This window comes from Megachile rotundata, chromosome 4 (genome assembly GCF_050947335.1).
Source record: "Megachile rotundata isolate GNS110a chromosome 4, iyMegRotu1, whole genome shotgun sequence".
NCBI lineage: Eukaryota > Metazoa > Arthropoda > Insecta > Hymenoptera > Megachilidae > Megachile > Megachile rotundata.
This window is the reverse complement of record NC_134986.1, coordinates 8,458,184-8,482,483: the sequence shown is the minus strand read 5'-3', so window position 1 is coordinate 8,482,483 and position 24,300 is coordinate 8,458,184. Positions and strand designations below refer to the sequence as shown.

At 33.1% G+C, this 24,300-nt stretch overlaps 1 protein-coding gene across 2 annotated transcripts in view; it reads right to left on the bottom strand.

Moving 5' to 3' along the window:
• The window catches only part of Phlpp (PH domain leucine-rich repeat protein phosphatase), a 211,634-nt gene that overhangs the window by 80,516 nt on the left and 106,818 nt on the right, over nucleotides 1–24,300 (bottom strand). For both annotated transcript variants that reach the window (XM_076530989.1, XM_012295705.2), the window contains exon 4: nucleotides 3,806–3,940. In XM_076530989.1, coding sequence (XP_076387104.1) covers nucleotides 3,806–3,940 — 135 coding nt within the window. The remainder of the gene's footprint in view (nucleotides 1–3,805; nucleotides 3,941–24,300) is intronic.

Sequence of the window (24,300 nt, the reverse complement as noted above, 5' to 3'; positions counted from 1 at the left end):
GAATAAATTATATCATCCTACACAAATGAATATTGTAAATGATTTAACAAAATTCTTTCAAACAGACATACATATATTCACTTCAGTGAATATTTTTAAAAGCATACGCCATCAGTTTCACTTCTGAAAGAGATTTTAATAAATGCATAAAAAAAAAAAATAAAATTGTAAAGTTAAAATCAAAGGTCAATCAATGTTCATCAATGTCAGGTGTCGTAAACAATTTTTAAAAAATGGTTACATCGTCGATCAGTCATTCTATAGCCGACACGATGGATCCGGATTTTAGAAACGGTAATTGTACGCCATTATGGTAAATCGTTTTCCCGAAAGAAATTCATGATCCGTGACACGCACTGGGGACGGTGACAGGATCGTTCTACGAGAAAGGATAAAGAACAGGACGTAGATAAATCATGGTGTTTCATGGTAGCCAAGGCATGCGCGGGAATCGAGGCATGGATGTTCTCGTTTCAACCCTGAGTGACATGCTTTTATCTTCTGGAAGGAGTTATGGACATTTACGTAAACGCAGGAAGGATTACGTTTCAATGAAATGTATCTATTATGTTTTGAACGTTATAGTCATTTACCGTGGGAAATTTTGCGTTTGATTTTAATTATTATTTTTGAGATGAATAATTATGCATTGCGTTTGTTTAAAATTGAGTTGAGTTAAAATTATGATGCACGAAACTTCATAATTACAAAAAATTTCATAAATACTTTTAACTGACAATATTATGATTAAAATATTTTATAAACTCAGATTAAAATATTTTACACATTTGAATAAAAATAATTCACAAACTCGCATTAAAATATTTCGCAAAATTAAATAAAAGTATTTCATAAATTCAGATGAAAATTATTTGTCTTGAACGCGACAACATGCAAAACAATTATTTCATTAACATAATATCTGTGATCAGTGTCTACGTCTCGAAAACCATTAACTTAATTAAATTAGATGCAACGGAATAATTAGTAGCTCACGCACCTAGTATTTAGCTCAGTGAATAACTAATGGTTACAAGACACCCCTATGTGGTAATGAACATATCACTCACGTTCCCATAATGAATCTTCGAATTGAAGAAAGAAAAAAACAATTTTTATTTTAATATTTCAGAGGAACCTTTTCGTACTGAAAATTCTTATCAATATTCACTGTCTTTGAATAAAAGGCGCTACCCTTAAATTACTAAATTTTGTAATGATATTTTACATACGATATGCTTGCAAGAAAAATTATAAGAGACTACTCTTAAATCATTAAATCCCTATTGCAAGCACAAAATACAGGATACAAAATACATTTAAGAATTCTTTCATTTTTTTATATTGGTATATATAAATTTTAATTTCTGTTTATATATGTACGTTCGAGAATTTTTTTATTTTTGTTATATTTATATTTATAAATTTCATTTTGTGTTTATACCTGTACATTTGAGAATTCTATTTTTCTTTTCGTATTTATATTTACAAATTTTAGTTTATGTATATATTTATACAGAGCGTCTCACAAGTAGTGTAAGTCCCTGTAATGGGGGCTAGCTGACGTGGACCAATGGGGGGTAGCTGAACACGGACCAATCAGAGCGCGAGTACTGCGCGCCCTCAGCCATTATGCTCGAAGCTGCGCTCTCGCGTCTGCGCATGCGTAATCCTCGCGCTCTGATTGGTCCGCATTTTTCCTTAATAATTCAGAAACGAAACTCCATACCCCATTTTTGCAAAGGGAAATTTTATTCAGAATCACGTCAGCTACCCCCCATTTCAGGGACCTATAGTTGTGAGGCACCCTGTATAAAAAGTATCCACCCACGAAACACTTAAAATCCCAAGAAAATTCAACCATAATCAGTATAATCTTGAAAGACAAATCAAAGAAAATACCTTAATCCTAAAATACCTTAATCATAAAACAACCCTTAAATCACTGAACTACAATAACCTAGTATGCATAACCTTTCACAGGAGTTTGAAATAATTTAAAAGACATCTAAGTATTCGGAAACAGCAAAGTTCCCAAGGGAGTATAACATCGTTATTCAATTTTACCCAGACCAGATTTATCTTCAGGAGCTGTATGAGCATACGATATTCCTTATTCCTGTCACGAAGTTAACTGAACTATCAGAAAAACCGACAGCTGGTCGGAACAGGAGTATACTACTCCATCGTCCATGGGGAACCAATGAAACGGATGTTTTTATCCCCGCTGACAGCCCTTATCTAACGGGGGTGGTTTCCTTCAACCGTTCGCGGTTCCCTCCACGGAAAGAAATCCAATTTAAAGTTCACTTATCAGTCGTAGAGTTACTTGTATCGAGATAATGCTTTATCCGTCGAGGAACACCGTTCGACGACTGATCGCAAGAATTCTCGATACGAAGATGAATCAAACTCGAAGATAAGTCGACAGGGACAAAACTTTTGACAGGGAGCTTCTGTGACTTGGTGGAGAGATGGGAACCACTTAAAATGTTAGTCGAGACATTTTTGTAAAGAGGGATGTGGATATTTAGGGATATGTAATTTTTATTATAATTTTATCTGTACATTTTCAAATTTTTATATTACACAATGTATTGTCAGATGCTATGTTGTTAGATACCTATTTTAGTATTTCAAATTTCTACATTTTCAAATTTCACTATTCCCAAATTTCTACATTCTCCAATTCTCAGGTCCCCAAAATTCTACATATACAAATTCCAAAATTTCCAAATCCTCACATCCCCAATTTCCCATATCTCCCGATTCTCACATCTCCAAATTCCCACATTCCTAAATTCTCACATTCCCAAATTGCTACATCTCCAAATTCCCACATCCTCCAATTCTCACGTCCCCAAAATTCTACATATCCAAATTCCAAAATTTCCAAAGCCTCACATCCCCAATTTCCCATATCTCCCAATTCTCACATCTCCAAATTCCCACATTCCTAAATTCTCACACTCCCAAATTGCTACATCTCCAAATTCCCACATCCTCCAATTCTCACGTCCCCAAAATTCTACATATCCAAATTCCAAAATTTCCAAAGCCTCACATCCCCAATTTCCCATATCTCCCAATTCTCACATCTCCAAATTCCCACATTCCTAAATTCTCACATCCCCAAATTCTCACATTCCCAAATTGCTACATCTCCAAATTCCCACATCCTCCAATTCTTACGTCCCCAAAATTCTACATATCCAAATTTCAAAATTTCCAAATTCTCACATCCCCAATTTCCCATATCTCCCAATTCTCACATCTCCAAATTCTCACATCCCCAAATTCTCACATCCCCAAATTCTCACATCCCCAAATTCTCACATCCCCAAATTCTCACATCTCCCAATTTCCACATTCCCAAATCCCTTCATCCCCAAATCCCTATATCTCCAAATCCCTACATCTCCACATCCCTACACCTCCAAACCCCACACCCCCAAAACTTCATTCTCTCCTATTTACAAATCTCCCTCCCAATTTTCCGCCGCGACAGCTACAAAAATCTCACCAATACTCTGAAACATTTCAGCCAGCGCATTAACATGCTCCAAAGCACACGAGCCCCGAAGCATGATCCTAGAAACCCACTTCCGAACTCGCAACGCGACGATGCAGGTTTCGATAATTGCAACGGGAAATCGAAGACGGTACAAAGATACAGAACCGACGGTATTTTGTGCTTGTCATTTTTTGAGATCGTTCTACAGCTTTGAGGAGCTATTCTTAGCAACCGGTTTTTATAGGTCAGCGTGTCGAGGATCAGTAGAAGAACGTGACGAAGAACACTTACCGGGATAAAGGAACAGCCTGGATCCGATGACAGCCAAGACTCTCCGCTTCCATTGGGGAAAAACCAACCCTTTCAATACTAGAGTGTAGCCGCAACGACTGTAGCCTGTTAGGTCGGGCAACGGAGATGCGGGTCCTGCAAGAAAATTGGCAAAAATGTTAGCAATGTTTTGTAATCAGGGAGAGTTTCTGTGGGAACTGGTATTTTGTTTTTGGGAAACGAATTTGTGCTGTTGTGGGGGCTAATTTTAATTTTATATGCTGGCTTTTTGTGATTATGTACATAACGAAGTTTTGAAGAAAATTCACTATAATCATATGTTAGTGGGAATCATTTTCTGAACTTGAATGAAGATGTTTATGAAGAGGTAGATGATCTACATACGTGATGTATATGAAGTTTGACACAATAATATATTAGTGGGAATCATTTTCTGAACTTGAATGAGGAGGTTTATGAAGAGGTAGATGATGTACATACGTGATGTATATGAAGTTTGACACAATCATATATTAGTGGGAATCATTTTCTGAACTTGAATGAAAAGGTTTATAAAGAGGTGGATGATCTACATATATGATGTATATGAAGTTTTACACAATTATATATTAGTGGGAATCATTTTCTGAACTTGAATGAAAAGGTTTATGAAGAGGTGGATGATCTACATATATGATGTATATGAAGTTTGACACTAATTGCATTCATGTATTAATCGTACAAATTTTCTAAATATGAAGTACATGAAGATGAAATGGTTTTGTAAACTACGTTTGTGTAATGAAAAAATGTTCTAATCATTAGGTATATGAGAACGAAGTAATTTTGATACAAACTACGAGGGTCATTCAATAAGTAAAGAGACAAATGGCTATAACTCAAAAACGGTTTATTTCAATCTTTCAAAATTAAGACTATTTTTCAACATAATCTCCCCGCACAGTTATGCACTTGTCCCATCTTCCTTGCAGCTTCCCAATTCCCTTGGCGAAGAATTCTTTCGATTTACCCCGAAGCCACTTTTGCACCGCTTCCTTAACTTCATTGTTAGCAAATCTTTTTTCACGTAGGGCGTCTTTGAGTGGTTCAAACAGGTAAAAATCAGATGGGGCGAGGTTGGGACTGTAGGCAGGATGAGGTAAGACCTACCAACCCAATTCTTGAAGCTTATCACGGGTCAGCTGGACTAAAAATCTAATGACTGAGCGCTGCTCTTCTAAGGTGCAATCTTCTAGTGGACTTGCCATGGTGAATTGAAAATTTTGAGGTTATGTTGACATAAAATGATGAAACAGCTGATCAGAGCATATCCCAAGGTTGCCAACTAACACTCCTGAAAAGATTGTACACATTCATTGAATAGTTTTAAAATTATAGAATTTGTCTCTTTACTTATTGAATGACCCTCGTAGAATCATATATTAATGGACAAAATTTTCTGATGATGATGTATATGAAAATGGAAGACTTTTTACGTAAAGTGCAATAATATATTAATCCAATAAATTCTCTAATCATGATGTATGTGAAAATAAAGTAATTTCATTAAGAACTGCACTAATGTTCCAATGAAACACGTTCTATAACCATAATATATATGAATTAATTTTAACATAAACTGTATTCATTCTCAATTGTAATCATGTATTAATGGAGCAAAGTGGCGTATTTGATGAAGTACTTCAACTCCCTACTAACATCAATAACACAATCACATTTTCGTTGCAAAGAGTAAAATTTATACCCATTCATATGTTGACTATAGCGTGCATAAAAAATGAACACTCGTGTACAAAATCATAAAGACGTAATTACAAAGTTCTGCAACAAAGCTGTGCGCGAAAGCGGCACAAGAAAATTGTTCGGGCATTACTCCGTCAAAATTGCGTGTTAAATGAAGTTGAAGTTCGTTTAACGTGAAAGAACATGTTGATGTCGATCAAGGAATTTCTTATAGCTCACAGTTTTATCGCTCAATGAATCGCAATTAACGTGAAATTTCATTTCATCGAGCGACCTGGGAGCTGTGGAAAGTGTCGAAAAATACGAGGTTGGTCGAGCAAAGTTCCTAGCGGATTTCAAATTCATGAAATTGTAATTTCTTACGGTGGAGCCTTTGGCGCGAAATATTAGCCGCGCGGAATTTCGTAAGTTCGCGAAATACAAGGAACGCGGAAAATTAAGGGGGTGAAAGCAATTTTACGGGGATATGGCAACATTAATATGCTGGGTATAGATTCCGGAGAAAAATATCGGGGCAATAACTGAACGGCTTATTAAACCTTCCCTTTAAAACGGAATTTTCGATCGAACTAATAATGGATATTAAACAAGACGGAGGAATTTATGAATGATAAAAGGATGGGGCAGTCTATAAGGTATGTAGGTACATGTGACGGATTTATTGAGAGGTGATATAGGAGGAAATTACTTCGTTTGCAAGATAATTGTAGTTAATTTTGATGCATTATTGGTACTACCTTGGATGATAATTTTTGTTATACAAATAGTAGTATAGTACTATACAATGGTTGTATAGTATAATACATATAATGTATAATATTAATAGCAGTATATGTGTAGTAGTATGTATGTAGTATGTAGAAAGTGACATGTTTGGGAATTTGATATTTGAGGATTAAAAAATTAGACTTTAGGTATTTATCAAATTTGAGAAAATTACAAATTTATTAAAATTATCAAAATGTGTGAAATTTAAGAAATTATCAAAATTTGAGAAATTCGAGAAAATTAAGAATTTTGAGAAATTTATGTAATTTGGGAAACTTGAGAAATTAAAGAAATTAGAAAAATTTGAAACATTCGAGATAATTAAGAATTTTGAGAAATTTATGTAATTTGGGAAACTTGAGAAATTTAAGAAATTATCAAAATTTAGGAAATTATCAAAATTATCAAAATTTGGGAAATTTAAGAAATTATTAAAATTTGAGAAAATTAAGATGTTTGAGAAATTTATGTAATTTGGGAAACTTGAGAAATTATAAAAATTTGAGAAATTATCAAAATTATAAAAATTTGTGAAATATGCGAAATTTAAGAAATTTGGAAAGCTTGAGTTGAGTATTTAAAAATTCAAAAATTCAAAAATTTGCAAAACCTAATATTCCAATATTTGTAATATAAATTTCAGAACATCCGAAATTCGCTAATTTAAAAATGAAACACCTAAAAATTATACTATTAAGTTGTCAATCAAAAATCCATAACGATGTTCATCATAAAATCCATAAAATTAATGTGTTAGAATCAACTTTCCTCTGATAAGATATTCGCACATGATATTTGTGCGTACCGTCATTAATATAATTTAGCGACAGAATTCACTTTCGATGTAGGCAAATTTGTCGTTAAATAACGTTTCATGGTATGAAGCATGCAAATCATCCCCCAGAGACGTCACAGAATGCGTACCCTCGAAACGATTATGTATATTTCATATAGACTTGCATAACCTGTTGTGTGCATCAAGGTAAACATAATACTTATGATCGTCTAGTCCGCTTCAGCAATTTTCCTGTCTCTTTTGCAATTTTCGCCATTTATATTTCACGCTTCATGTTTCATAACGATTGTCATAAGATACGCTGCCAAGTTCCTGTGTCATGTTCATGAGAACGTGTCTGAATATTTGGAGATGCGCAAAGTGGAAAAAGAAATGTTTGTACTTCTTGTTTAGAGGATGATGGTACTGCGAGTTTAAGGGATTATGGGACACGTTCCATATTTTAGTATTTTTAAATTCCTAAATTTTCGATTCTGAATGTTCCGAAGTCCTAGTATTTCAATTTGAAATGCCCGAAATTTCCAAATATCCAATTCCAAATGTTTCAAATCCTTAAATTTCCAATCTGAAATGTCCGAAATTCATAAATTTCCAATTCCAAAGGTTCCAGACTCCTAAATTTCCAATTCCAAAGGTCCAAAATTCTTAAATTTCCAAATTCCTAAATTTGCTATTCCAAGAGTCCGAAATTCCTAAATTTCCAATTCCAAGGGTCCCAAATTCCTAAATTTCCAATTCCAAAGGTCCCAAATTCCTAAATTCCCAAATTCCTCAATTTCCAAACTCCTAAATTTCCAATTCCAAAGGTCCCAAATTCCCAGATTTCCAATTCCAAAGGTTCCAAACTCCTAAATTTCCAATTCCAAGCGTTCCAAATTCCTAAATTTCCAATTCCAAAGGTCCCAAATTCCTAAATTTCCAAATTCCTAAATTTGCTATTCCAAAAGTCCGAAATTTCTAAATTTCCAATTCCAAGGGTCCCAAATTCCTAAATTTCCAATTCCAAAGGTCCCAAATTCCTAAATTCCCAAATTCCTCAATTTCCAAACTCCTAAATTTCCAATTCCAAAGGTCCCAAATTCCCAGATTTCCAATTCCAAAGGTTCCAAACTCCTAAATTTCCAATTCCAAGCGTTCCAAATTCCTAAATTTCCAATTCCAAAGGTCCCAAATTCCTAAATTTCCAAATTCCTAAATTTGCTATTCCAAAAGTCCGAAATTTCTAAATTTCCAATTCCAAGGGTCCCAAATTCCTAAATTTCCAATTCCAAAGGTCCCAAATTCCTAAATTCCCAAATTCCTCAATTTCCAAACTCCTAAATTTCCAATTCCAAAGGTCCCAAATTCCCAGATTTCCAATTCCAAAGGTTCCAAACTCCTAAATTTCCAATTCCAAGAGTCCCAAATTCCTAAATTTCCAATTCCAAACGTCCCAAATTCCTAAATTCCCAAATTCCTCAATTTCCAATTCCAAAGGCCCCAAATTCCTAAATTCCCAAATTCCTCAATTTCCAATTCCAAAGGCCCCAAACTCCTAAATTTCCAATTCCAAAGGTCCCAAACTCCTAAATTTCCAATTCCAAAGGACCCAAACTTCTAAATTTCCAAATTCCTCAATTTCCAATTCCAAGGGTCCCAAACTCCTAAATTTCCCAAATTCCTAATTTTCCAATTCCAAAGGCCCCAAATTCCTAAATTTCCAATTCCCAACGTCCCAAACTCCTACTTTAAAATAATGATCCTTTCAACCCAACAACCTCCATGACGTTCACTGAATGACGCATGACCTCTCGTTAAATTCACAGCCAATACCATATCAATTTCAAACATCAACATAAACAACAACAAAATGGCAACATCAATTGTAAAATAACTGCAACAAATAAAATACGCAACACGAAACATAATAAAAGACTTACTGTAGAATTATCCGTTAATTCTCTCCGCTGGTGACATCAAGCTCGAAAATGGACCCGTAATAAAACAGTAGCAAGCAGTTATTGAACATGTAACGGATAAAACGATTGAAATACTCGACGGTACGCAACAAATGTAATCAATCGAACGATCTCAGCTATGTTAATCGATTTTCATCCACTCAAAGCTGTCAGTGTTGCATAAAACCACGTGTTTGTTCTAGGAACCAGCATTCGACGTATCCATCGACATATTAAATGAAAATCTACCGAATAAATATTGACGTTCACGCGGCTCTCGATGTGGCTTCGTATTTGCTCGTGGATTAACATGCTTCGGTTATCGTGAACCACCGGCATATATTATAATCAATCGTTATATACGTATGCACCATGGAAATTGCAGCTTTTTCATCTCAAAATAAATACATTTCTCTGGTACTGCTTTGTATGCAATTTTGAAGCGATTGAAAACGACGATGGAAATGTGCAAAGGGTGGGAATAAAGGGATGTGTCATTTTTATTATAATGTAATTTCTGCATTCTTAAGTTTTTACATTATCCAATGTATTATGAGATCTTGCTACATGCAAGTCCATTCATCGCTAGATACGTATATTGTTGAAGACTATTCCAAATTTCTAACTTATCAGATTACACTATTTCCAATTCCCTGCATTGACAGATTTCTATAGTGTCAAATATCTATATTCCCAAATCTCTGCATTCCCAAATCCCTACATCCCCAAACCTATAAATCCTCAAATCGCTACATTGCCAAATCCCTACACCCCCAAATTTCTATATCTCCAAATCCTTTCACCCCCAAATCCTTACGTCCCCAATACCCCACATCCCCAAATCTCTACATCTGTAAATTTGTATATCTCCAAATCCCTACATCTTCAAAAATCTACAGATCCCCAAATCGCTGCGTTGCCAAATCCCTACATCTCCAACTTCCTACATCCCCAAATCCTTACGTCCCCAATATCCCACATCCCCAAATCCCTACATCTGTAAATTTGTATATCTCCAAATCCCTACATCTCCAAATCCCTACATCTCCAAATCTACAGATCCCCAAATCGCTGCATTGCCAAATCCCTACATCTCCAACTTCTTACACCCCCAAATCCTTACGTTCCCAATATCCCACATCCCCAAATCCTACATCTGTAAATTTGTATATCTCCAAATTCCTACATCCCCAAATCTACAGATCCCCAAATCGCTGCATTGCCAAATCCCTACATCTCCAACTTCCTACACCCTCAAATTTCTATATCTCCCAATCCAATCACCTAAGGACTCATTACATTCTAGCGAGTATTTCATAGTCAGTCACATCTCGTTGCGAACCCTTAACCTTAGTAGAGTCTCTTGTATGCAGTTGTCCATTCATGTCGAGGTATTGCGTTTTATTACTTGCTACAGTCACTTTGTGTAAACAGACCCACTTCATACGTCACTTGTATTTACATCTCCACCCGAATTTTACCTAAATCAATAGAAAAGAAACTGTTTTCCCTCAGCAACATCACAAAAATTCTACCCACTCCGAGCTTTTGAAACGTAAAAATTCTTCGGAGACTCTCGAGTCATCAAGTACATAGCAAAATAACTCTAGTCCGAAGTCAAATTCATTTAGATACGGTCCACTTATATTCACTTGTTGGGAATCCTAATGATTCGCGTCGTTTAATCGTCACTTACTACTAACGCTGTGAGGCACATACAATTTACACCACGTGCTAGCGATCTTTTTTATAGGGCATAACAAATTTACAAATATTCACCGAGTCAAAATAAATAAATTTCTTTGCTATTACGTGACAGGCAGCTTCGTTTGTAACATTGAAACGATTAAAAATTCGATGCTCCACTTTTGAAATGTTCACATAGTTATATAAACGTGCCGGCGACCTTTTTTATAGGACGCAACAAATTTACCAACATTCGTCCCGTTTGTGCCAGACGGTTTTTACATAGAGAGAGTTGCTGTGAAATTTTGTTGAAGGAGGTTTATACTTGACGCAATGCAGTTTTAGATAATTTTAAGGCGAAGTTAATTGGTGGGTGATGAGTTTGTGTTAATTAATAAATTTCAATTATATGTATTTATTCATAAGTGATACATTTTAATTGAATTTTTTGAGAAATAATTTTCAAATAAAGAATAATTTTAAATAACTCAAATTTTTAAACTCAATTCATTAATATAAAATTGTTTTGAATTTTAAGTTAAGTTTGCTAATTCAAGATTACATTTAATTATATTAAATTCAAGGTTAATTCTAATGTTATTGTTCATACACTAATAGTGACAATCGCTCATGTATTAATTATGACGATCATTCATATTAATTGTAATAATTATTCGTATATTAATTGTAACTATCATTCATATATTACGTCAATCATACATTGATTGTAGCAATCACACATTCATTACAACAATCATTCACATATTAATTATTCCATTTATTCATACATGAACTGTAACAGTCACATATTAATTGTAGCAACCATTCATACATTAATCGTATCAATTACTTACATATTAATTGAGAACGATCACTTCTACATTCATTGTTGCAACCATTCATACATTCATTACGTGAATCGTTCGTATCAGCTGTATAAATCACCTACGTATTCACTGCATTTATTATTGATAAATTCACTGTATACCCAAAATTTGAATATGGTTGTATATATCGAAACAGAGAGGACAAAAGCGTGTACCAGTGAAACAAAACAACGATACTCGGTGGCGAGATGACGAAGTGCTCAGCTAACGCAATTAACCTGGTGACACGATGATGACGCGGCTGGCTGGTAAGCCATTAAAAGCATAGTAACAGTGTAACAGGATCCGAGCACATCCTGTAATTAGCTGCACCTGTAAAAGCTGCTGGTTGAAGGATTTTGACGTGAGCAGAAAGAATCGAGTTACCTTCATATAGCCGAAAATAAAAATTCGGCTTCTGACGAAAAATAATCTCAAATAATCACTCAATCTTTTATAATCACGTTTTCTCTCCTGAGTGGTAAATTTATTATTTATAAACATGTGAAATATCGTATAATTAACGTATTGACATTTTAACATTAAATGGTAAATTTATAATTTTTATATTTGATCTAATTCATTAAATAACTGTTCAAGTCTATTCCAATATTTAAGATACAAAATATTAAGATGTCAAGATGTCAAAGTTCGTTGAAATCAAATAAAATTTAAGAACGGTGTAAGAAAACAAGATCACTCGAGTTTTCAGGTTGTACATTTAAAACTTCTACAATTCTTAAGCAATTTTTCCGCAGTTTCGAACACCAATAACTCGCGGTCAATGGCCAAGTAAGTTCTTCAGCTAGGTAGAAAAAAGAAAGTTCCCCTTTCCGAAGTAATAATAAACATCCCTTTTCAAAGAAGTTCGACCAACAGTCAATTAAACCGGCAAGATGGTGGACGAGCGAAACTTCCGGTCGATAAACTATCGACTTATCCAGGGAAACTTGTTCGGTGCCTGGTGAAATTTCGCGCGACCCTGCGAACTTGTTTCAACGTAATTTTCGAAATGGACCAAGTGTATCAAGTATTTGCGTCGAGTAGCGTTAGTTCTGTCTCTAACTTCTGCTTCCAATTCTATTTATCATTGCATTGAACTTACACTGAACTACTTTGAAACTAGAAAATTTTCTCGCCATACCACTGCCCGCCTAAACATTTACCCAACTATCTAATTATTTGGTTAAGGTGGACGTTTGTGGTAAATTAGCATCTTGAGCAATTATTGATTTCGAAAATTCTGAAGGTGCATTTTAATTTTGCATTTTATGGAGGAATTTTTATTTTTGCACTTGAAGAAATATTTTTTTAATAAATTATAAAATATGTGTTCTCTTAATAAATTACAGAGAATAAATAAATATCTTTCAATCACTTGGTGAACAATTTTTATGCATGATAAAAAATATGTTAATACCAGTCGAATGCTTTTGGTTATAAATGTAAATATTTCTTTTTTAAGAAAAATATACTGATACATATAATGGCAAATAATTTCAGCAATATATTACTAGCTAACATAAGTTCAGTAGTTTAATGACAAATTACTTCATATATGGCTGAAAGGTTAACATGTTCGCATATATGTATAATATACTGCATGTTATAATATTATAGCATAAAGCATATGAATATCGTAGTGTAATACATGTTATAATATTATAGCATAATGCATATGATAATGTTATAGTATAATACAAGTTATAATATTATAGTATAAAGCATATGATAATATTATAGTATAATACAAGTTATAATATTATAGTATAAAGCATATGATAATATTATAGTATAATACAAGTTATAATATTATAGTATAAAGCATATGACAGTATTATAGTATAATACATGTTATAATATCATAGTATAAAGCATATGACAGTATTATAGTATAATACATGTTATAATATCATAGTATAATTCATATGACAATATTGTAGTATAATACATGTTATAATATCATAGTATAAAGCATATGACAGTATTATAGTATAATACATGTTGTAATATCATAGTATAAAGCATATGACACTATTATAGTGTAATACATGTTATAATATCATAGTATAATTCATATGACAATATTATAGCATAATACATGTTATAATATCATAGTATAATTCATATGACAATATTATAGTATAATACATGTTATAATATCATAGTATAAAGCATATGACAGTATTATAGTATAATACATGTTATAATATCATAGTATAATTCATATGACAATATTGTAGTATAATACATGTTATAATATCATAGTATAAAGCATATGACAGTATTATAGTATAATACATGTTGTAATATCATAGTATAAAGCATATGACACTATTATAGTGTAATACATGTTATAATATCATAGTATAATTCATATGACAATATTATAGCATAATACATGTTATAATATCATAGTATAATTCATATGACAATATTATAGTATAATACATGTTATAATATCATAGTATAAAGCATATGACAGTATTATAGTATAATACATGTTATAATATCATAGTATAATTCATATGACAATATTGTAGTATAATACATGTTATAATATCATAGTATAAAGCATATGACAGTATTATAGTATAATACATGTTGTAATATCATAGTATAAAGCATATGACACTATTATAGTGTAATACATGTTATAATATCATAGTATAATTCATATGACAATATTATAGCATAATACATGTTATAATATCATAGTATAATTCATATGACAATATTATAGTATAATACATGTTATAATATCATAGTATAAAGCATATGACAGTATTATAGTATAATACATGTTATAATATCATAGTATAAAGCATATGACAGTATTATAGTATAATACATGTTATAATATCATAGTATAAAGCATATGACAATATTATAGTATAATACATGTTATAATATCATAGTATAATTCATATGAAAATATCATAGTATAATACATGTTATAATACTATAATACAATACATATGACAACATCATAATAAACTAAAAATTATAATTACAATATAATTGTGAGAATTCCTCAAACACGAAGATAGTTCACGAAATATGTGGCAAAAGTTTCTAGCATCATGATTTTTCAATTAAGTGGTAAGCTATAACATGACCTAATGGTAAATACGTATGTACCTGCTCTGTTCACACGAGCCGCAGTAATTATGACATTATTGTAGCTATTAATGAGCAATATCAAGGCTTCTGTGCTGTCGCAGCCATAAACTCCGAGCACATTATACAACTTACGTTATACAATTTGCTAGGCTAATTAAGTTAAAGCAGTTACGGTACACGTGGTTACGAGATACCTTGAATAGGGTCTACCTTTTTTCCTGGTATAAGGAAAAACTTGCCCTTTTTATATTATGGAACAACTATCGATAAATTTGATTTTATAATTTTATGTATATTTATTATGTTCTGTGAATTTGACTGTTGCAATGGTTCATATATTTTATTTTTAATATAAATTTTGTTGTGATAGCTTGAAAAGGTGTGTAAAATATTAAACTTGGAGAATCATACAATATTTAATGAAAATATTTAAATATTAACTATTGAGATATATAGAAGATATACAAAATTTAACAAAATTTACTAACATTTAATTTTAGTAGAATTTTAGTAGAATTTGTTTAATAACATTTTCTTTATTAAAACTAAATATGTTACTATTTTTCCATAAAAGAATTTTACATTTTTTATAAAAATTTTTGATAAAAGATTTTATATAAGAATTATCTATAAGTTAAGAATTGATAATAAATATTTGAAAGATCTTAAAATCAATTAACTGTAACATTGACGTACAGAAACGAATTAATCCTAAAATTATTAAACATATAAAGATCTCGTTATATCCATAATAAACTGCAAAAGCTGTAACCAAATTTTCCACGAAAAAGTAATAGAATATTTTCAACGAAAATGGAACATCATATCACTGCAGGAATAAATTTTACTCTTTTCAGCGAAAATCTGCTGAAAAGCAAGATAAATATTGCTATGCTTGATCATTATATTGCGCGGATAAATTTCGTTGGGTTTTTTCGAACGCTGTTTTTGACTTTTAATAACTTCGGTAATGTACAGATGTCAACCCATGAGTTGGCCCGACGAGTCAAAGTAAAAGAAGCTCCCCATCATGAATTTTAAATTGTTGCATTAAATTAAATGTGTTACATTAAATATGTTTATTAACTACATTATTGTAAATAGTTTAGCTAATCATCATTTTAGATAAACTTAAGTAACTGCTATTTTTTATTTTTTAGTTAATTAGTAATATTATACTGTATCATATTAAATGAGTAATTTCAAAAGGATTAATTCAATTTCACGACACAAGAGTAATGTGAAATAGCGTTTCATTTCATCAATTTGAAGCTTCAATTTTAGTGAAAATAACAACATAATCCCTATGTCATTGCTCTTAATTTAAAATGGCTGGTTGCTAGTTACAACAAACAATGTCTGATTTCGTGACACGCAAACTTTAACACAATTTGATAACATGAAAGCAGCACAAAATAACACCTGCGGCATATCAATTTGCAGCGCAAATTTTGATGAAAGTAATTGCATAAACCTTCCATTACTGTGCTTATTATGAATTCGTTAGCTTGTAGTTACAACGAATAATTATTATCTGCTTTCAAGATTTACAAATTTCTAGGTTTTTTGACTTGTAGACTTGTAATTTTGTGGATGCTTTGATTTTTAGATTTTTAGATTTTTAAGATTTTTAGATTTTTAGATTTTTAGATTTTTAGATTTTTAGATTTTTAGATTTTTAGATTTTTAGATTTTTAGATTTTCAGATTTTTAGATTTTTAGATTTTTAGATTTTTAGATTTTTAGATTTTTAGATTTTTAGATTTTTAGATTTTCAGATTTTTAGATTTTTAGATTTTTAGATTTTTAGATTTTTAGATTTTTAGATTTTTAGATTTTTAGATCTCTAAATTTCTAGAGTTCTATGTTATTAAATTTTTAAATTTTTGAATTTTGGAATTTGGAAATTTGAGAGTTAAAAAATTTAGAAATTGGAAGATGTGAATATTTGGAAATTTGAGAGTTAAAAAATTTAGAAATTGGAAGATATGAATATTTGGAAATTTGAGAGTTAAAAAATTCAGAAATTGGAAGATGTGTCTATTTGAGAATTTAAAAATTAAAAAATTTAGGAATTGGAAAATTTGAGAATTTGGGAATTTAAGTTCCCAAACCTTCAAAAATCCTCTCCAACATAGAACCCTAATAAAGACCAGACGATTCACTCTCCAATAACAAAGCACCAAGAAAATCCTAACACAAGACACGATTACATCCTTGTCGCGTTTCAACTACGGTTAGAAATTAATTATCAACCCCATTGAAAGCAGCAGGGCCCTCAATAATTGCATCAACCCCGTTTTCTCTCGATCGATCTTCCAGTCACACGGAAACACCGAAAACGACGGCTGTCTTCTTCGAGCAAAGGAACTGCGTCCAGCCAGTTGAAACTACGTAGCTGCTCGTTGAAAGCCACGAATGTCGTGTGGACAGCCTTAAGTAGAAGCAGGCTGTTCAACGTGTGTCAGACAGCTCAATGTGAAACGCCTTTACCGCGTTTCAATCGAATTGAAACAACGTTACTCTACCTTGGTTAATTGACCATCTGACCCTGAGAAATTACGCAAATGGTTGTTCTTCGGTGCTTGTCCTTTACAGCTTTGAGTTTCTCGATAAAATAAGGTTGTTGAAGTTATCTACTTTTTATAGGTCTTTCTGGTTCTACGCGTTGGATTATTACGCGTTGGATTACTACGCGTTGGTTAACTACGTGTTAGATTACCATGCGTTAGATTCTTACGCTTAGAATTACCACGCGTTCCATTATTACGCGTTGGATTAATATGCGTTGAATATCCACGCGCTGGATTATTACGCGTTGGATATTCCCACGCTGGATTACCACGCGTTAGATTCCTACGCTTAGAATTACCACGTGTTACATTACTACGCGTCAGATTACCACGCGTTAGATTTCTACGCTTAGAATTACCACGTGTTGCATTACTACGCGTTGGACTACCACGCGTTGAATATCCACGCGCTGGATTACTACGCGTTGGATATCCACACGCTGGATTACCACGCGTTGGTTAATTACGCGTTCGATTACCACGCGTTAGATTCCTACGCTTAGAATTACCACGTGTTACATTACTACGCGTCAGATTACCACGCGTTAGATTTCTACGCTTAGAATTACCACGTGTTGCATTACTACGCGTTGGTTAACTACGCGTTACATTACCACGCATTAGATTCCTAAGCTTAGAATTACCACGTGTTGCATTACTACGCGTTGGACTAACACGCGTTGAATATCCATGCGCTGGATTACTACGCGTTGGATATCCACACGCTGGATTACTACGCGTTAGATTACCATATTAGATTCCTACGCTTAGAATTACCACGCGTTGCATTATTATGCGTTGAATTACTACGCGTTGAATATGCACGCGCTAGATTACTACGCGTTGGATATCCACACGCGATATTACTACGCGTTGTATTACTACGCGTTGGATTACTATGCGTAGGATTACCACGCGTTGCATTACTACGCGTTGGATTACCACGCGTTGGATAACTACGCGTTATCCGAAGCTGCGCTGCACGCGTCTGCGCATGCGTAATCTCGCGCTCTGACTGGTCCGTATTTTCCTTAATAATTCAAAAACGAAGCTTCAAACCCCATTTTTTTTAAAGGGAAATTTTATTCAGAATCAGCTACTCTCCATTTCAGGGATTTACACTAGTTGTACGACACCCTTTAGAAGTATTTAAAATTGAAGTACTTAAAAGTGACATCCATTGAATTCCAACTTATAATAATTACTATATAATAACCCTAATAATTGCCATAATTCCAATTCCAATAATTCTAATTCCAATAATCCTAATAATAACAATAATTGTCATAATATGATAGAGTTGTGGTCCTGACTGATTTTCATCAAGAATATAATGGAACGCTAAATACATAACATTCGCAAATGAAACGATTGCTCCCTTTGGATCCGCCTCGCTTTATTCAGTTCTCTTAGCTGTTCTCTCTTTGAACATTTACTCGAAATATTGTACTATGTCGATGTTATCTACACTTCCCTGTACTCATTGTTCTTGCTCGTTATGCCCTTAAGAACAATTTCAGCCCGTACGAGTAAACACGTACGCCCCGCTATCGCAGCTCACAGTTGCGACGAAGCACGCATATTCTTAGAAGGAAAGTAAATGTCAGTAGATAAGACTTTAGCGGTAATAAAAGGTGAAACTTTCGAAAATCTACTGCTGCGATGTCTGCATTAAGAAATTCATTTCTTTCGTGTTTTATTTTATCAAATACTAATTTGTGTAATAAAAAAATGTAGTACACTGATATGAAATGTTGGTATATCGTTTAAAAAATTAGTGGAGAATTATTTAACTTAAATGTAATTTTGTTGTAATAATTTTTTAAATAGATGAGCATTTTGAAGTTTTTCGTTTCTAAATTCTTAAATTAACTGACAGTTAAATTACCTGATATCAGAATTCCTTAATTCCTACATTTTCCCTACAAATCCCACATCACCTTCACGTCATTTTATTTCAAAATTGCAACAGGTGTCGATTTACTTCAAAATTGCAATAAATGTCATTTTATACATAAATTTCCATAAGTGTCACTTTACTTCATACCTCCAATAAGTATATCATTTTACTTCAAAATTGCAATAAGCATCATTTTACTAAATTTCCACAAGTCCCACTTTACTCCTAATTATCAATATCTAAAATTTCAACAAATTTAAGCTAGCCAAAACACTATCTTCCAAATTTCCCCAAAATCGACATACCAAAACAAGTGATCTATCATCAGAATGTTCATAGCATCAATTAGCATCCACGATGGGTATGCAGCTAATTAGAATATCATTCGGTGAATAATCAAAGCGCTAAATCGGTAGAGTGTTGTTCCGTCATTAGGGGTTGTTTTGTTACTTTGTTCGTCGTGTTTCGCTCAAACGCGAGCTTGTGTGACGCTTCTCTAATTCGTTAAATTTGCAGAGGCAGACAGAGGCGTATCGGTAACGAGTAGAGGAATGGAACATCAAAATTCGCGTCGATAATGAATCCAATTTCGCAGGACGATACATTAATCAACGTAATGGAGAGGCGATCTTCGTTCGCGCGCTCTACGCGAAACAATACGCATCGTTTCGATAGCAATCTGACTTCGTTGTTTGACAGTTTCCGGTGACATAAGTTTGATCAACTGCTGAATAAATGTAACAGGGTGCGTGGTATCGAATCGGATAACTTCGGTTGTAAATACTAGTTACAATACTGATAGTAATTTTAATATTAGTTCCAATTTTGTTATACATACAGGGTGTTACCTGTAACGCTACTCACGATTTTTCTCCCACTTGCAGCCACCTTACGAAAAGAAATTTAGAACAATATTTGCAGGATATGAAGTGCACAATAGATATTAGTAAAGCAAATTTTGAAAACAGTTTGTTCTCCTGGCAAAGCCAAGGTCACCTTGGGTTTTTTAAATAGAAACATACATTTTTTTATTCATAGCTTCAGAGGACATCGAGACGAATTCAAAACACGTGTTACATGATATTTTTACTAACATATTACTCGATTTACAGAAGAGGAAATGTGAAGTTAGCTTTTGATTTTGGTAGTGTAATTATTTGATTCCGAAGAGATGAATGTAACTCGACTAGAATGTAAGAAAAATATATTTTGTTGATTTGTATGTTTATGTTTTAAGGAAATAAACGTTTGACATAATTAATAACATCAGTAGTAATTATTATTTCATGGTACATTTCTTTCGACATTTATACCCGAGTATAATATATCTTACAATCCTATAGCAATATCAGAGTCGCGCGTTAATCGCGTAATTTATAATCATTATAACTGGAAATAATTAATAGGATCATCTGTTCGGATGACATCGCACTTTTTCACACAAATTATACCGTGTTTCGCATTAAACCAGAAATTAATCAAAACCGAGAATTATCCGGGTAACAATAACTTGTACGCGGAAAAAAACCTGTATCAATTCCAAGCTCCATAGAGGATTAAATATAGCCAAGCAAGCCGCGTTTACTCCGCAGCAAGCTACAATTTATCTTTATTATTTCAATTCACGCGAGTATTTCCACGTTTATTATGTTAACTCTATATCGCCGTGGCGCAGAGAAGCACACGATCGATCGATGATACATGGTTAATTTCGACGGGAAAATGAAAATCGACCATGGTACACTTTTCGTTTCGTATTCCCGTCTTTTAAACTGTTATTGCTTCCGATTTTTCGAAATCAATTCGCTAATTTATGAATTACACATACGTAGTGCTTATAGTAACATTTGGTGTGAATATCTAGTCACGAGAATTATTGAGTATAAATTAAACATCAAATTAAACGAAGAGGAAGATATAAATATTACATGCTGTACGGGTATTCTGTATTTTCTACATACTTCACATATGTGTATGTGTATTTATATTTTATAAGAAGCACCGTATTTTTATTTTATGATGTATTTTATTTTTTACACATGTGTATGCATGTGCATATTTCATAGGATATGTCATGTTTTTATTTTATGTTGCATTTCAAATTTTACATATGTGTGCATATGTGTATGCATATGTATATTTCATAGGATATATCATTTTTATCTTATGATGCATTTCATACTTTACATATACATATGTATGCATATGTATGTATATTTCACAAGAATACATCATATTTTTATTTCATGTTGTATTTTATTTTTTACATATGTGTATGCATATGCACATTTCATAGGATATGTCATATTTTTATTTTATGTTGCATTTCATATTTTACATATGTGTATGCATATGTATATTTCACAAGATACATCATATTTTTATTTCATGCTGTATTTTATTTTTTACATATGTGTATGCATATGCACATTTCATAGGATATGTCATATTTTTATTTTATGTTGCATTTCATATTTTACATATGTGTATGCATATGCATATTTCACAAGACACATCATATTTTTATTTCATGCTGTATTTTATTTTTTACATATGTGTATGCATATGCATATTTCATAGGATATGTCATATTTTTATTTTATGTTGCATTTCATATTTTACATATGTGTATGCATATGCATATTTTGTAACATATATCACATTCTTATTTCATGTTGTATTTCATATTACACATATGTTATATAATATATTTTTATTTAACATTTCATACATATTGTATTTTTGTTAAATAGTATATTTCGTATAGATAACTGATTTTAATTGCATATTAAAATCAATTTTATATTAAAATTGTTGCATTATCATATAAAGGATAGCGTTTGACATCTGATACGAAATTAATTTTAATAGCGTGTTATTTATTCCGTGCTGCAACGACAGAAGCGAATCGCCGGGATTTCTGTATAATATGGCAAACATAAAATGCAAACAGAACATTTTTGAAAGTTTAATTCACCGCAGTGTCGCAGTACACATGAAAATTTAAAGGCCAGATCGATTTTACGAATTTGCGACGTGAATTAGACGGCAGTGACATGCACTCAGCAACAGAGAAACTTTCGCAACTATATTTGACTAACAAGAGGGTCGCAGGATGTTCGGCTCGCCAATGTGGCTCAAACTTTCCGCGTAGTTCACCGGTGCATAATCAGCTACTGAATGCATCCGATGCGCTACTCTCGTATTCTTGGCGTACTAATTTTGCAACAAAATCATGTTTCAAGTTTTCTACTTGCTACGCATGCAATATTTATCAACCAAATTGCCTGAAGTGCCCAAACTTCCTCTCATTCAATTTCCTGAAATCAATTACCTGTTTTTCCTACTTAAATTACATATTATTTTTATTAATCACCTTGTCCTTAATTTCTGACGTACCAAAATTTCCATACATGTTCAATTCACAACCGTATTCAGGAAATTTGCATAGGTGATCATTATTAACGATTTCGTCAACCGGATTATTCTAATCCAGGGTCATATAATCTCAGAACTTTGTCCGTATAGATAACAATAATTGACCAGTCGTAAAACAGTAAATTCATTCAGCGAGAGTGTAGGTAACCATGAAGGCGAGCATGTTTAACCATAATAACCGCTAACGACTGGGAGTTTCCACGGCGGAACTTCCGGAAACGAGGCATTCGCCTTGGCAGGAAAACGACCCTAACCGGCTGGCTAAGCCCAAACGTTAAATGCCGATTACAGGCTGGCCAACAGTTCGGAATTTCACTTGGAAAGTTTCGATCCAACGGCGACGAGTTTCACGCTAACTGACGATGCCCTGATCCGCTCAAATTCATGACAATTTCATCGTCGATCGAACTTCTCGAACATTAAGGAACACCGCAGGACAATGAACTTCGCTTAGACCGTCCTTGGGAACCGGCAGCTAATTTTCCAAACTATTTTGGTTGGAGTGTTAACCGCTCGCTGGATCGACGCTACGAATTTCTTGCAGGGACGAAAATTTGTTTGTGTTATTTTATGGGGCACTTTTGTTTGCTGCGACTTTTGGTTAACTGGGGTTTTGATGTATTTGAAAATTTGGGGATTTGGGGATTTGGGGATTTGGAGATTTGGGGATTTGGGGATTTGAGGATTTGGGGATTTGGGGATTTGGGAATTTGGAGATTTGGGGATTTGGAGATTTGGGAATTTGGAGATTTGGAGATTTGGAGATTTGGAGATTTGGAAATTTGGAGATTTGGAGATTTGTAGGTTTGGGGATTTGGGGATTTGGAAATTTAGGAATTTGAAAATTTGAGAGTTTGGGAATTTGGGAAATTAGAAATTTGGAAATCAGAAATTTGCAAAATTGGAAAATTGGAAATTTGGAAAATTGAAAAATTGGAAATTTGGATATTTGGAAATTTGGATATTTGGAAATTTGGATATTTGGAAATTTGGATATTTGGAAATTTGGATATTTGGAAATTTGGATATTTGGAAATTTGGATATTTGGAAATTTGGAAAACTGGAAAATTGGAAAATTGGAAATTTGGAAATTTGGAAAATTGGATATTTGAAAATTTGGATATTTGAAAATTTAGAAATTTGGAAATTTGGAAAATTGGATATTTGGAAATTTGAAAAATTTGAAATTTGGATATTTGGAAGTTTAGAAATTTTGGAAATTTGGAAATTTGGAAATTTGAGACATTGAACCTTTGACACATAGAATCCCTTAACTCCACAGAAATAAAACTTTAACTCGTGCGTGGACAAAAAAATGTAAGAAAAGTAATTAACACGATTACAGCATCAATTAGATGAGTGTGGTGAAGACAAGGAATCTGTAGGAACGCAAATTTGTGAAAAGCGCGAAGCGAGCAAAGTGGCCGATTCAAAGGGGGTTAACTTTTTATCTTCGACGCAAGCGGAATTTTATCATTAGCCAAGCCATTAAGTCGGAAAACTCGGCAAGCAAGTTTTAACACGAGATCTCGAGTTTCTCAAGCCGAAGGTTCAAAGCAACCGCTCGTTTCTTAATAAGCAAATTGCTCGTCATTCGACCCTCTCTACCTATTTTTTCTTTTCGAACGAACAATTTCTAATTACTTTAGAAAATGTCATCTGCT